At 39.4% G+C, this 12,361-nt stretch overlaps 1 protein-coding gene across 1 annotated transcript in view; it reads right to left on the reverse strand.

Moving 5' to 3' along the window:
* ANGPTL6 (angiopoietin like 6) overlaps positions 1-12,361 on the reverse strand; it is a 651,446-nt gene that overhangs the window by 409,294 nt on the left and 229,791 nt on the right. The window contains exon 3 of the mRNA XM_044084678.1: positions 9,706-9,925. Coding sequence (XP_043940613.1) covers positions 9,706-9,925 — 220 coding nt within the window. The remainder of the gene's footprint in view (positions 1-9,705; positions 9,926-12,361) is intronic.

A 12,361-nucleotide genomic window follows, 5' to 3' on the forward strand; every position in this document is an offset into this window, starting at 1 on the left:
CCAAACAAACACACACAAATTATCCACCCAAACACACACACTATATATCTTCGTGCCACATACTATAACTCTTATCTGGAACCAAAATACCACCGTCTCTCTCATATTAAATATCTAATTCTCTTTCACTCTAAGCACATCAACTTCTATGATCCCTCACCCAAACTAAATTCTTCATTGAGAGATGGTGACATACACCCTAATCCAGGCCCTGTAACCCTCACTACTCCCATTAATTCCCAACAGACAAAATCCAAGACTTCTCTACAGAACTCAAATTCCAAATCACTCTCTATAGCTCATCTCAATATCCGCAGCATTTGTAACAAAATCCCTAACCTCCACGCCCTACTAGAAGTCCATAAATATGACATCCTCTGCCTTTCTGAAACCTGGCTTAAATCCACTATAAAAGACAATGAAATTATTCCTCCAGGCTATAACATCCTTAGACAAGACCAAGACTAGGAAAAAAGGAGGCGGAGTAGCCATTCTATACAAAACTGGACTAGAAATATGTAAAACAAGCTATACCCCTCCAGATAACACTATCATAGACATTATAATAGCCAAACTATCCCTCAATCCACATAAAACAATAAATATTATCTGCGCGTACCTTCCCCCAGGCAACAACCCTCCAGTATTAGAAAGCCTACTGAACTGGTTCTCAACAACTCTCCCTCAAGAAACTATACTATTAGGCGACTTTAACATTGACTGGAACACATGTAAACAAACTTATCCAACTACCCACATCAACCTATATGGTTTCCATCAAACCATAAATTCAACAACTAGAACTAATAAAACCAACAATAAAGAAACCATACTTGACTGGATCCTAATAAACAATCCCCACCAAAAATACACTTCAGGAACGCTACCAGATGACCTTAGTGACCACTCACTAACATACATAATTAGACACAAAACTATTCTAGCCAAACCACCTCTCATCCGTTTTTGTCGTAACAAAAAAGTCTTTGATCCCCTTCAGTTTCAAAATGAACTAAGCCTAGTCAACTGGTCTCCTTTGCAAACCCTGCCATTAGATGACGCTGTTAACCACTTCAACCACACCTTCCTTACCATTCTTGATCAGCATGCCCCCATGCGCTCTATACGCATGAAATCTAGAACTGCAAAATGGCTTTCAACAAACACTAAACAACTTATGATTAGTAGAAACAAAGCCTGGACTAAATGGCGAACCACTAGAAACTCACTTGACCACCTTAATTATAAACAAAAAAGAAACCTGACTAAACTAGCCATCCTACAAGATAAAAAGGATTTTTACATCCAGCTACAAAATTCCTCCCAACACCAGCCAAAGAAATTCTGGAATACAATAAACTCACTACTATCCCCTGGCAAAATAGAAACTCCTAGCCCAATAGGCTCCCACCCTGACTCCCTTAAACACTGCTAATGCCTTTAATAACTTCTTCACCTCTACAATACTCAATCTAGCTAGCCAGCAAAACCCTGACCCTTCTTTACTAGACACCTCTAACTGTACCCCACCACCATTTCATCTCAAACCTATACCCACATCATATATACTACGCCTACTTCAAAAACTTAAACCTTCCACTCCCTCAGCCGACAAAATCCCAGCAGAATATCTCCAGCTTGGAGCTAAAGCAGTTGCATATCCAATCTCTTTACTAATTAACAGAACCATTAAAGAAAGTACCATACCTTCACTCTGGAAAATCTCCCACATCATCCCACTCTTCAAAGGTGGGGATTCCTTTGAATACTCAAACTACCGCCCTATTGCGCTTCTTTTCTCCCATTGCAAAATAATGGAGAAGTGTATCCATAAACAACTACTCAATCACCTCCTTCAAAATAATCTGCTAGCTAACTGTCAACATGGATTTCGTCCCTACCATAGCACCACCACAGCCTTACTATCCTTTATTGAATCCATTAATCACAACCGAAACAACAATCTACCTTCATCAGCCTTCTTTGTAGACCTATCTAAGGCTTTCGACATGGTGAACCACCAACTACTCCTGCACCGCCTTAAATCCATCTCTCGATAGTATTGCACTTAACTGGTTTACTTCCTATCTTCAGAATAGGAAACAAGCAGTGCTATGGAACAATAATCTTTCAGAGCTCCTACCATCCTCCCTAGGAGTTCCTCAGGGCTCCATCCTAGGTCCCCTTCTATTTTCCATCTTTATCAATGACCTACATCATGTCACCCCCTATCTACTTGCATTCAATACGCTGACGATACTACCATCATTTGTTCTGCCTCCAACCAAGATGACTTACACCTCCTTACCCAAAAAACTTTTTCAACCATAGAACAATGGTTCTCTAATCATTGTTTACTTCTAAACCCTAAGAAAACTAAACTGCTTCTCTTCAAACCTACACACCAATCCCCCCCTATTAACTTCTCTCTTACATCGAACAATGGTACCATTATCTCCCCAGATGAAACGACCAAACTCCTTGGCATAACTATTGACAACCAACTCAAATTTGACTCACATATCAAGTCAACCATAAAAACAACTAATAGAAAACTAGGTTCACTGTATAGAATCAAATCCTTCCTTACTTCTGAAGCAAGAACTACCATAGCCAGAACGCATCTCATCTCTACACTACTTTATGCTTCCCCTATATACACAAACCTAACTAAATATAACATCAATAAACTTACGTCAGCCTATAATAACATTGCCAGATTTGCCACATCCTCCCCATATAAAACACACCACTGCAAAAACCTCCGCCATCTTGGATGGCTAGAGCTACCTCACCTTATTCTATACTATCAGCTCTCTATAGCCCAGAAAGCCCTGCACCACCCTGGCAACACTCCTATGCTCTCCACCCTTATCAAGCCCTATAACAACCTAAAAAACCTTCGCTCTTCGAGCAAAATTCTAATTCAAACCTCTCAATCAAGGAATACTGCAGGAGAATCTATGTTCTCCAACTCAATTGGTAAAAAATGGAACCTACTTCCTCCCAACCTGACATCCCAAACCTCCATCTCTATATTTAAAACTAAACTAAAACACTACCTAACCAACCACTGGCTTTGCTCCTGTGACTACCCAAGCTGATTAACTTGGCTCCCATCTCCTATGCACATATCTTTCTTTTTTCCAATTTTATGCTTTTAGCATTACCTATACTACTAAGACATGCCCTCTTTATCTTGCAACTTTTCCCTAATCTACTTTACATTGCCTATTTTTAATATCCAACTTTTACTATATTACTCTATCCATTCTGTTACTCTATCTACAGCACTATCCCTTTTACCTTCCTCTTTCTATCTCATACAAATGTCCTAAGTTCTGTGTTTGCTTGTATATCCTTTACACTGTGTACTTTTTCTCCATGCCTATTCCTAAATATTCTGTATCATACTGTCAGTCATGGGTGAATATGTGTTTGTATTTGACAATTTACTGTTAATTATCATGTAGTAGATAGTGGAGCTTTTCCATGCCTATTCCTAAATATTCTGTATCATACTGTCAGTCATGGGTGAATATGTGTATGTATTTGACAATTTACTGTTAATTATCATGTAGTAGATAGCGGAGCTTTTCTCCTCGGGCCTCCACTGAAAATGGACATGTATCCAGCTGGACCAGCCCGGTTAACAAATGTAAAATAAATAATAAAATAAAACTACTGTTACACTGTGCTCAAAGGAGAGGGGAATTATCAATCCAGGTTCCCAGGCTTGTAACTACATTTTCATTTTTTAGTGGGATATTGTCAGTGCTTTATGCTGGTAGGATAGTTTGTTTGCCAAATGCAACAGTGTTACATTTTTTCAGCACTTAAATTAAGCTTATCTTTAAAGTACATGGCATTTGTATGTGAAGGTTCCTACTGGAGTGCTTCTTTGACAGAGGAGGATTTGACAATGACTCCCATATCACTGTCACCTGCAAACTTGGTTAGTCATTAGTCATATATCTTGGTTTTTAGTCTGTAGGTCAGTGAAGTAAATATCAAGAAAGCAGTTAGAGCACTGAGCACTGCTGGACAGCACTGGACTCCTCCCTAAACCTTAAACCTTTATCCCTAACTCTAATACTAAAACCCTCTCCCTAACCCTAAAACTCTGACTATAACCCTAACCCAAAACATAATCCTAAAACTCCATCCCTTATCCTAATCTTAAACCTACTTTCCTAAGTCTAAATCTCTGGTCATAATTTTAACCCCAAAACCTATTCCCTAACCCTAAGACTCCAATCCTAGCCCTAATCCTAAAACTCTTCCCTAACCCTAAAGTCCGACCTTAACTATAAAACCCTATTCCTATCTCTAAAAGATTAATCTAAATCCCTTTAAATTTACCTCAAAAATACAAACAAGTGAATCACCTACCTACAGCTCTTGCATCTCACATTTTAACTCAGAGGTAGTATAGTTATCTTTCTCAATGTAACTTGCAGTTACACTACTTTTGCACAGCTTGCATGCATTATATAAACATGACTCTGTGATACATTATGTGAGGTGATGTGGGAAACCCAACTCCAACATAGCACTGAAGAATCCTCTCTGAAACACTGCACATGGGTCATTGCTCCTGAAACACCTAAACGGGCACTATTTTTATCACCTACACTCACCTGACTCAACAAAATCTCCAAAGCTGTAGCATAAACATGCAAATGTAATGTTTCACATGCCATATTATAAAACTTCAGAATTTCTATCCTGCAGCTTTAAAATTTTTCACTGGTGTTGTTAAGGGTCAACATCTATCTGATTAGTCTTATAGGCACTTGCTGGGGTCATATCATAGTTGTTCAAGAGTAACAGCCAGAGATGGCAAGACCCGTGTAAGCAAGATCTTAGTACTTGCAAGTTACTGGTTAAAGTGTGGTCCAGTTTTGCAGCTGCCAGGAGAAAGAGTCAGACAGGCTTTGCACTGCCAGTCAGTGATCACTCTTTGTCTGACTCTTAGTGACCTCCGTGTGAGAATAACAAAGGAAGAGGGTATGGCTGTTAAGGTCTCCACAAAGGGGATGCTGAAGGGATTAACCGCTGTAAAAAATGACTTTTATTTCTATTTTTTTCTTTTACAATGAAGTTGAATACATGTTGTGTGGATGTCTGTACTCAAGTTCATTATATACAATACAAGCTTGGATGTGTCAGGGAGTTGTAGAAGATTTACTACATTCTGTGAAGAGCAGCTGAGTTGTGGTACAACACTGATTACTTATAGCATGCAGATGTAACCCACTTACATATATTATTTCCTAGAATGGGAAAGTGACTTATGCCTCTTTACTGTGAATAACCAATGCCATTCTAATATACCATTGTGAATCCTAACCCTACCCTTAAAAAACACATCCCCAACTGTAAAACTCTGCCCTTAACCACAATCCTAAACTCCATCCATAACTGAAAAAACATCCCTAACCCTGAAACTCTGACCCTGTCCCTAATCTTAAAGTTCTGTTATAGGAATCACAGGAAGTTCAAGGCTACTGAGTCCCAGTTCCCACCCTACACTGTACCTTCTCACTCAAGGAGGGCTAGGCCAGTCAAGCCTGGGGTGAATTTATAAATACCCATCAAGTTATCCAGGTCCTGTTTGAAGGAAGATAGTGTATCACCCTGTTTTATCTGTGGAGAGAATGTATTCCAGAGGTAAGGGAGATGCTGAATAGTGTATATGTCGCTTTATCCCTTCATCTTATTTTACTGACTTGCTAAAGCAGGTTTGGACACATTGCTCTAGTATTCATGGGACTGTTTAATTTGTAAAGTTGCAAGAAATCTTGGACTACTGGGTCACTGATTGCCCAAAAGGCACGGCATAGGTCCATACCTCTCAATCTGTTAGAGCAAGAAATGTGGACAAAGCCATAAATAATGGGGGCGGGGGGGGGCAAAGGCCCAAAAATAGGGACAATTTTTAAATATTGCTCTTAAAAACTTAGAACGTTGATAGCATAGCAAGTTTTGTGTTAGCATGCATTTTCTGAAAAGTATGAAGTCTGAAACTCAAATGTCTGTCATTATTTTCTGACTTTAATGTTTAATGACTTGCCAATGATTTATCAGAAAACCACAAATTTTTTGAAAACTGGACCAAAAATATGAGGCAAAAATCTGGACATTCTGAGAAAATTTGTACAGTTGAAAGGCATGCATAGGTCTCCTCTGAGGAACCTATTACTCGGAGAAAAGGGACAGTGCTTCTAGTTTTTTTTCTGTTGGCTGAGGGATTTTTAGTGTGTAATCATTTTTTTAGGAATCTCTGAGGTCTTTCTAACTGTTTGATATGTCTGATGAGGTACATTCCTAAGAGGGCATTGTATTTTATAATTGGTCTGATCTGTGCTGAATACTACAACATGTTTAGATTTAGATGATATTCCTCTTGGCGATCAGCTGCTCCAAGTAGAAGGATTTCTAGACAACTGCTGTTACACTGTGATCAAAGGAGAGGGGAATTATCAATCCAGGTTCCCAGGCTTGTAACTACATTTTCATTTTTTAGTGGGATATTGTCAGTGCTTTATGCTGGTAGGATAGTTTGTTTGCCAAATGCAACAGTGTTACATTTTTTCAGCACTTAAATTAAGCTTATCTTTAAAGTACATGGCATTTGTATGTGAAGGTTCCTGCTGGAGTGCTTCTTTGACAGAGGAGGATTTGACAATGACTCCCATATCACTGTCACCTGCAAACTTGGTTAGTCATTAGCCATATATCTTGGTTTTTAATCTGTAGGTCAGTGAAGTAAATATCAAGAAAGCAGTTAGAGCACTGAGCACTGCTGGACAGCACTGGACTCCTCCCTAAACCTTAAACCTTTATCCCTAACTCTAATACTAAAACCCTCTCCCTAACCCTAAAACTCTGACTATAACCCTAACCCAAAACATAATCCTAAAACTCCATCCCTTATCCTAATCTTAAACCTACTTTCCTAAGTCTAAATCTCTGGTCATAATTTTAACCCCAAAACCTATTCCCTAACCCTAAGACTCCAATCCTAGCCCTAATCCTAAAACTCTTCCCTAACCCTAAAGTCCGACCTTAACTATAAAACCCTATGCCTATCTCTAAAAGATTAATCTAAATCCCTTTAAATTTACCTCAAAAATACAAACAAGTGAATCACCTACCTACAGCTCTTGCATCTCACATTTTAACTCAGAGGTAGTATAGTTATCTTTCTCAATGTAACTTGCAGTTTCACTACTTTTGCAAAGCTTGCATGCATTATATAAACATGACTCTGTGATACATTATGTGAGGTGATGTGGGAAGCCCAACTCCAACATAGCACTGAAGAATCCTGTCTGAAACACTGCACATGGGTCATTGCTCCTGAAACACCTAAACGGGCACTATTTTTATCACCTACACTCACATGACTCAACAAAATCTCCAAAGCTGTAGCATAAACATGCAAATGTAATGTTTCACATGCCATATTATAAAACTTCAGAATTTCTATCCTGCAGCTTTAAAATTTTTCACTGGTGTTCTACTGAATTCAGCCAAGTTAAGTGTGTCACCCATCCCTTACTCCTAGCCAGCCAAAGACACAGATATAGATTTATGTCAGCAATTGCTATACAACTCCACACACGTGCAAACACACTTTTCTTCAGCCAGCTATTGACAACATACCTACATTTTTCACTACAATTATTTTTTATCTCGAACTGTTACAACAAAAATATTTTGATGTTGGGAGGTGTGTGTATTTTGTACAGAGCAGTCATGATTTTAGGTGATCAGTTCTGTCTCGGTGATTATAAATCCATATGCAGTCATTTAGGAAAAATATTAAAACAATAATGAATTCTGTTGCAGTGATAAAACAGATGGATGGTAATTTCTAAGATGTTGATCAAACCAGACTTACTAGGCTCTAAATACATTGCAATGACCCTGACTCTGTTGCTCTATGAAGGTCTTCTTCTGGTCACCATCTCTTCCACTTTTCCACGTTTTACCTGGAACTGCTGAATGTGCATGGCCCTGCAGTTATTTAAGTGAGTCATTTTATACCTTCACATAATAATAAAGCTCTAAACCAGGAAAAGATTCATAATGGTTCATTGGGACTTATTACATTAAAATTCAATGAATCACAACAAAACTATCAATATAAGAAACTGTTTGATGATACAAAATACCTCACACCATTACATTGCACTATACTCAAAAATAAATATTTTTTGTCCAGAATCTAACAGTGATTGCTTTGTAAGTTAGTTAAAAAAATAACTTGAATTTTCTCTTTTCTCCAGTTTGCACAACCTTGGAGTCAGTGTACACAGTGGCAGACAGCATGTCCAGTGAAGTAGGACCCAATGCAACCACTCTTTGACATCTCAGCCATTTGCTAAAATGTACAAGACCAGGGTTTCCAGCAAGAATACTTCAGTACATCATACACAGTACATTATCTAAGCAATACAAAAATATCTAAAAATAAGCTTAAACAGGTGTTTTGGTACCAGAAAAGTGTGCAAGGTGCATTTGGAGGTGGAGTGCTAATCACACAGCTTTAGGACCCTACACTAGTATGCAATCCATGGTGCAAATAACTACAACAATGTGTTCAGTTACAGCTCCTCCTGCACAACACAGTTTCAGTCTGGTAGGAGACCAAAACTGAAAAGGGATGGAGGGTGATCAGAAGGCCTGAGTTCTTAACACTATGGTTAGGTTGCAGACAAAAATAGAACATCCTCAACAAGTTAAAAGCCAAGCGCAAGTGCCATGGCATGAAAGGATAAAGTCCTGATTATGGCTGAGGAGTCTACTACTGGGTCAGGTGTCTATGGTGCTGACATGGAAGGATGGATGTGCCATCCTGGGGGGGATAGGTGTGCAACTGAGTGCTCATATTTGTTAATCCCTGGTAAAAGCTGAGGACACACAAGGAGGCATTGTCATTATGAGGGACTAGGTTGGGGACACTGTCTAGTTGAGATAGAGGCGGAACAGTTTGCCAGCATGTCCCCATTGCACATCCACCCCCAAGACATGTAGTGTGGTGGGAAGAAAAAAGTTATGCTATAATGGAAAAATACTCCTTGGCAGCAGGACGATGCTGTACCTGTCCTTAATCTCTTTACTGGCTCAGACAAGGGTCTGGTAGAGCCTACAGCAGGCAAAGGCAGGACCAGTAGACCCAGTGAATAAGGAAAACAGCTGGTGGCAGCTAATAATCAGCTGTGAGGAGCCAGAAAGTTTATAAAACCAATGAATTAAAATAAACACATCTGACTCCCTTCCATAATTCTGTGTGTGTGTGTGTGTGTGTGTGTGTGTGTGTGTGTGTGTGTGTGTGTGTGTGTATGTGTGTGTGCGCGTGTGTGTCAAGAAAGTGACTTCTTTGTAAAACTCGTGTTGTGGATTCTCTGTCTTGTTGGTTCTAGTAACACTGCAGTTTTATGGTACAAGTAAAACTCAAGTGGAAGAAGGTGAAAAACATCTGTACCACCTTCTGGTGGCCACAGGTCACATGACTATCACATCAGGGGAGATTTCTTGCAGGAAGATGACAGAGGTAGGGGCATACAAGAAGTCAAACAGCAGTAAAACAGTGGGGGGAGAATGCACGATGGAAACATTTTCGAAGGACATTTGTTAGAATTATATATTTATTCTAATCTTGCACAAGACAGCCTGAAGGATCTGTAAACTCACCGGGAGATTTTGTGGCAGTAGGACCACTTGGTGCAGCAGAGGGTAAGCTCAGTGTCATTGAGGATGCAGATAAAAACTGCTGATTCAGCTGTTTTTCATCCTGGGACCCTGAATTGGAAGCCATCTGATCTTTCTGAATTTCATTGCTTGACAGCATGTTATCCCTGTTTGCGCTGAAGTTTCCGGTGGGATTGACAGGTACAACATTCACAAGAGGAGGCTAAAAATGTAAGAGCATAAACATTACAAATGGCTTGTCCTACTTAACACATCTGTAAAGACTAGCATTGTCATAAAATAAGAATGAATAACAGTCATGTTAAAGTTTTACAAATCTTATGATTCTTGAAACAGGCTCATACTAATTTATTACTACTATGAAAACACTTTTCCTCCATTATATCATCAAATAAAGCCTTCTATTGCCATAAGGCAGGTGAGAAATTATCTTCAGAGGCACAATTATTATTTCACTATCTACATACTCATGCTGATGGGCACACATATGTCATAGCATTTATTTATTTATGTCTGTCTCACTGTTTACACAATTTATCTCATGGAGGGATACACAGCCTTTGGATTTACATGTGTGGAACCATGCAATATGAATGCAAATGACCATAGATCACATGGGGCTAAGGAAACTGATAATTTTTTAACACAAGAACAACATTATGAGAGTATGTTTCCATAAATACCACTGACTGAGAAGTGCTACCAAAGACTTATATGGTTAGAATGTGGAACCTAAAGGGAAAATAAAATAAATGTTCCTGTGACATGCAATGGTAAAACTCACTCGTAGATCACAAAACATGGAAACTGAAATTGATTGGAGCACAATATCTCAAATATTAAAGACTAAAAAAAAATTACAAATATTGGCACATAGTCCTGCTATGGTGTTGTCAATGTCACTCCTACAAACCTCTAAGTCCAGTGCAGAAAACTGCAGACGTAAAATAAGACCAAAATCTGACAATTGTCCTGGTTATAATTGAAGATAAAGGATCCTGGTGTTGCATTCCTGCCTACAATGGGGTGTTTATTGAGCTGATGGTATGAGAGTGGAAGTGGTTACTGAGATGTTTCACTGATTTTGGGATGCTTATCTCCTACAGCATCCTTATTTTTGGTGCATAAACATGTGCAAATCTCATCAGCTATCACCTTTTTCCTCACCACAGTTCTGGCCCATTTAATGTCTCAGTTTTAGTGGCCTGCCTTAGAACCATATAAAGACAAGGTACCAATGACTGAAATCATTGTTGTGATCAAAGAGCAGTGGTCTGCCAGAGTAGTTGAAAGTAGATCAGTGAGCACAAGATCAAATTCCAAGTTGTACTGCAAGAAAACCTTCTCCATTTGCAGGTCCATAACTGCACCCTTCAGACCATGAGTGGAGCCATTGCAGTACTGTGGAATACTTTTTTTTCTCTTTGCACACTCTTTGTCTTTGCTACCTAATGACAATCTGTCCCCTCCTGGTCTGTTGGCCCTTTCGTTCCTCATCACCAAGGAGAGGGTAGAGCTGTAGGGGGCCCTCATTTAGATAACCATTAGGGGTAGCTTGAGTATTTTTTTTATTATATTACTACATTGTCCATGGACACCTGCCTTGAGGGGGATATACATTGGGCTATCCATGATGGTTGTCCTTCACTTCCACTAGGAATCTTCCTAGCAAACAGCACTCTACCTTCTCCTCAAACACTAGAAGTGGTTTCCCTAGTCTCTATCGGAGAAATCTCACTTCCCTGTGTACACCAAGTACCTACTGCCTTCCTAACTGCCTGGCAGATGGGAGCAGGCCACATCCCTTCACTCCTCTCCCTCCCTCACTAGCTGGCCACATGAGTGTTGGAGCCACTAACCTGGGTCATAGAAAGGGCTCCATCCCTCTGTGCAGTACTGTGGAATACCTGAGAGTCGTGATACGACAGCTGAATATGTAGTACCCTCTGGCTGTGTCTGCAGCCTCTCAGTCTGAGCATTGGCCTGCATCAGGGCTGTTACCCTACTGCCACTGGGACATGATGTGTACTCACTGGACTGTTCTAGATTAAATAATCTGACCACAATGAGTGTTAGTCCATAAAACATGATATGCTTTGAAGAAGCTGTGGGTACACCATGAAAGTGCTTACCTTTTTTACATTTAAGCCTGTGGAGTTTTTATGGACTAACAGTCATGGTGGTCAGATTATTTCATCTAGTGCTGCAATTTTTTGTATTTTCTGACCTCTGCCTGGTTGTGTGGATATTCTTTGGTTTGACTCACTGGATTATTCACAAATTGATACTAAATTTATTCTGCCTGGTGTGACTACTCCATGCCAGGAAATGAGGTTTTCAGTGTCTGCCAGTAGCTGTTCCCAGCATTTTCAGCAGACTGTGCCTAATATAAGCAGCTTGTATTTATGCCTTTTTCAGTCTACATTTTTATTTTAATTATTTATTTACTGAGTCATTGATTTACTAAACAGATGAGTGTGATGGCTTGGTGACCATTTTCGGTCATGACCTATGACCCTAGAATATTAAATTTAACGAGAATGCAAGTACCTTAGTAAGAGTTCTAGAGTATACAATTATTCATCCAAACGGTGCAATATGTATAGGTTATTGTTTTACATTACATCAGCAGACAAAA

Source organism: Protopterus annectens, chromosome 9.part0 (assembly GCF_019279795.1).
Source record: "Protopterus annectens isolate FY-2018-M chromosome 9.part0, PAN1.0, whole genome shotgun sequence".
NCBI classification, from domain to species: Eukaryota; Metazoa; Chordata; order Ceratodontiformes; family Protopteridae; genus Protopterus; species Protopterus annectens.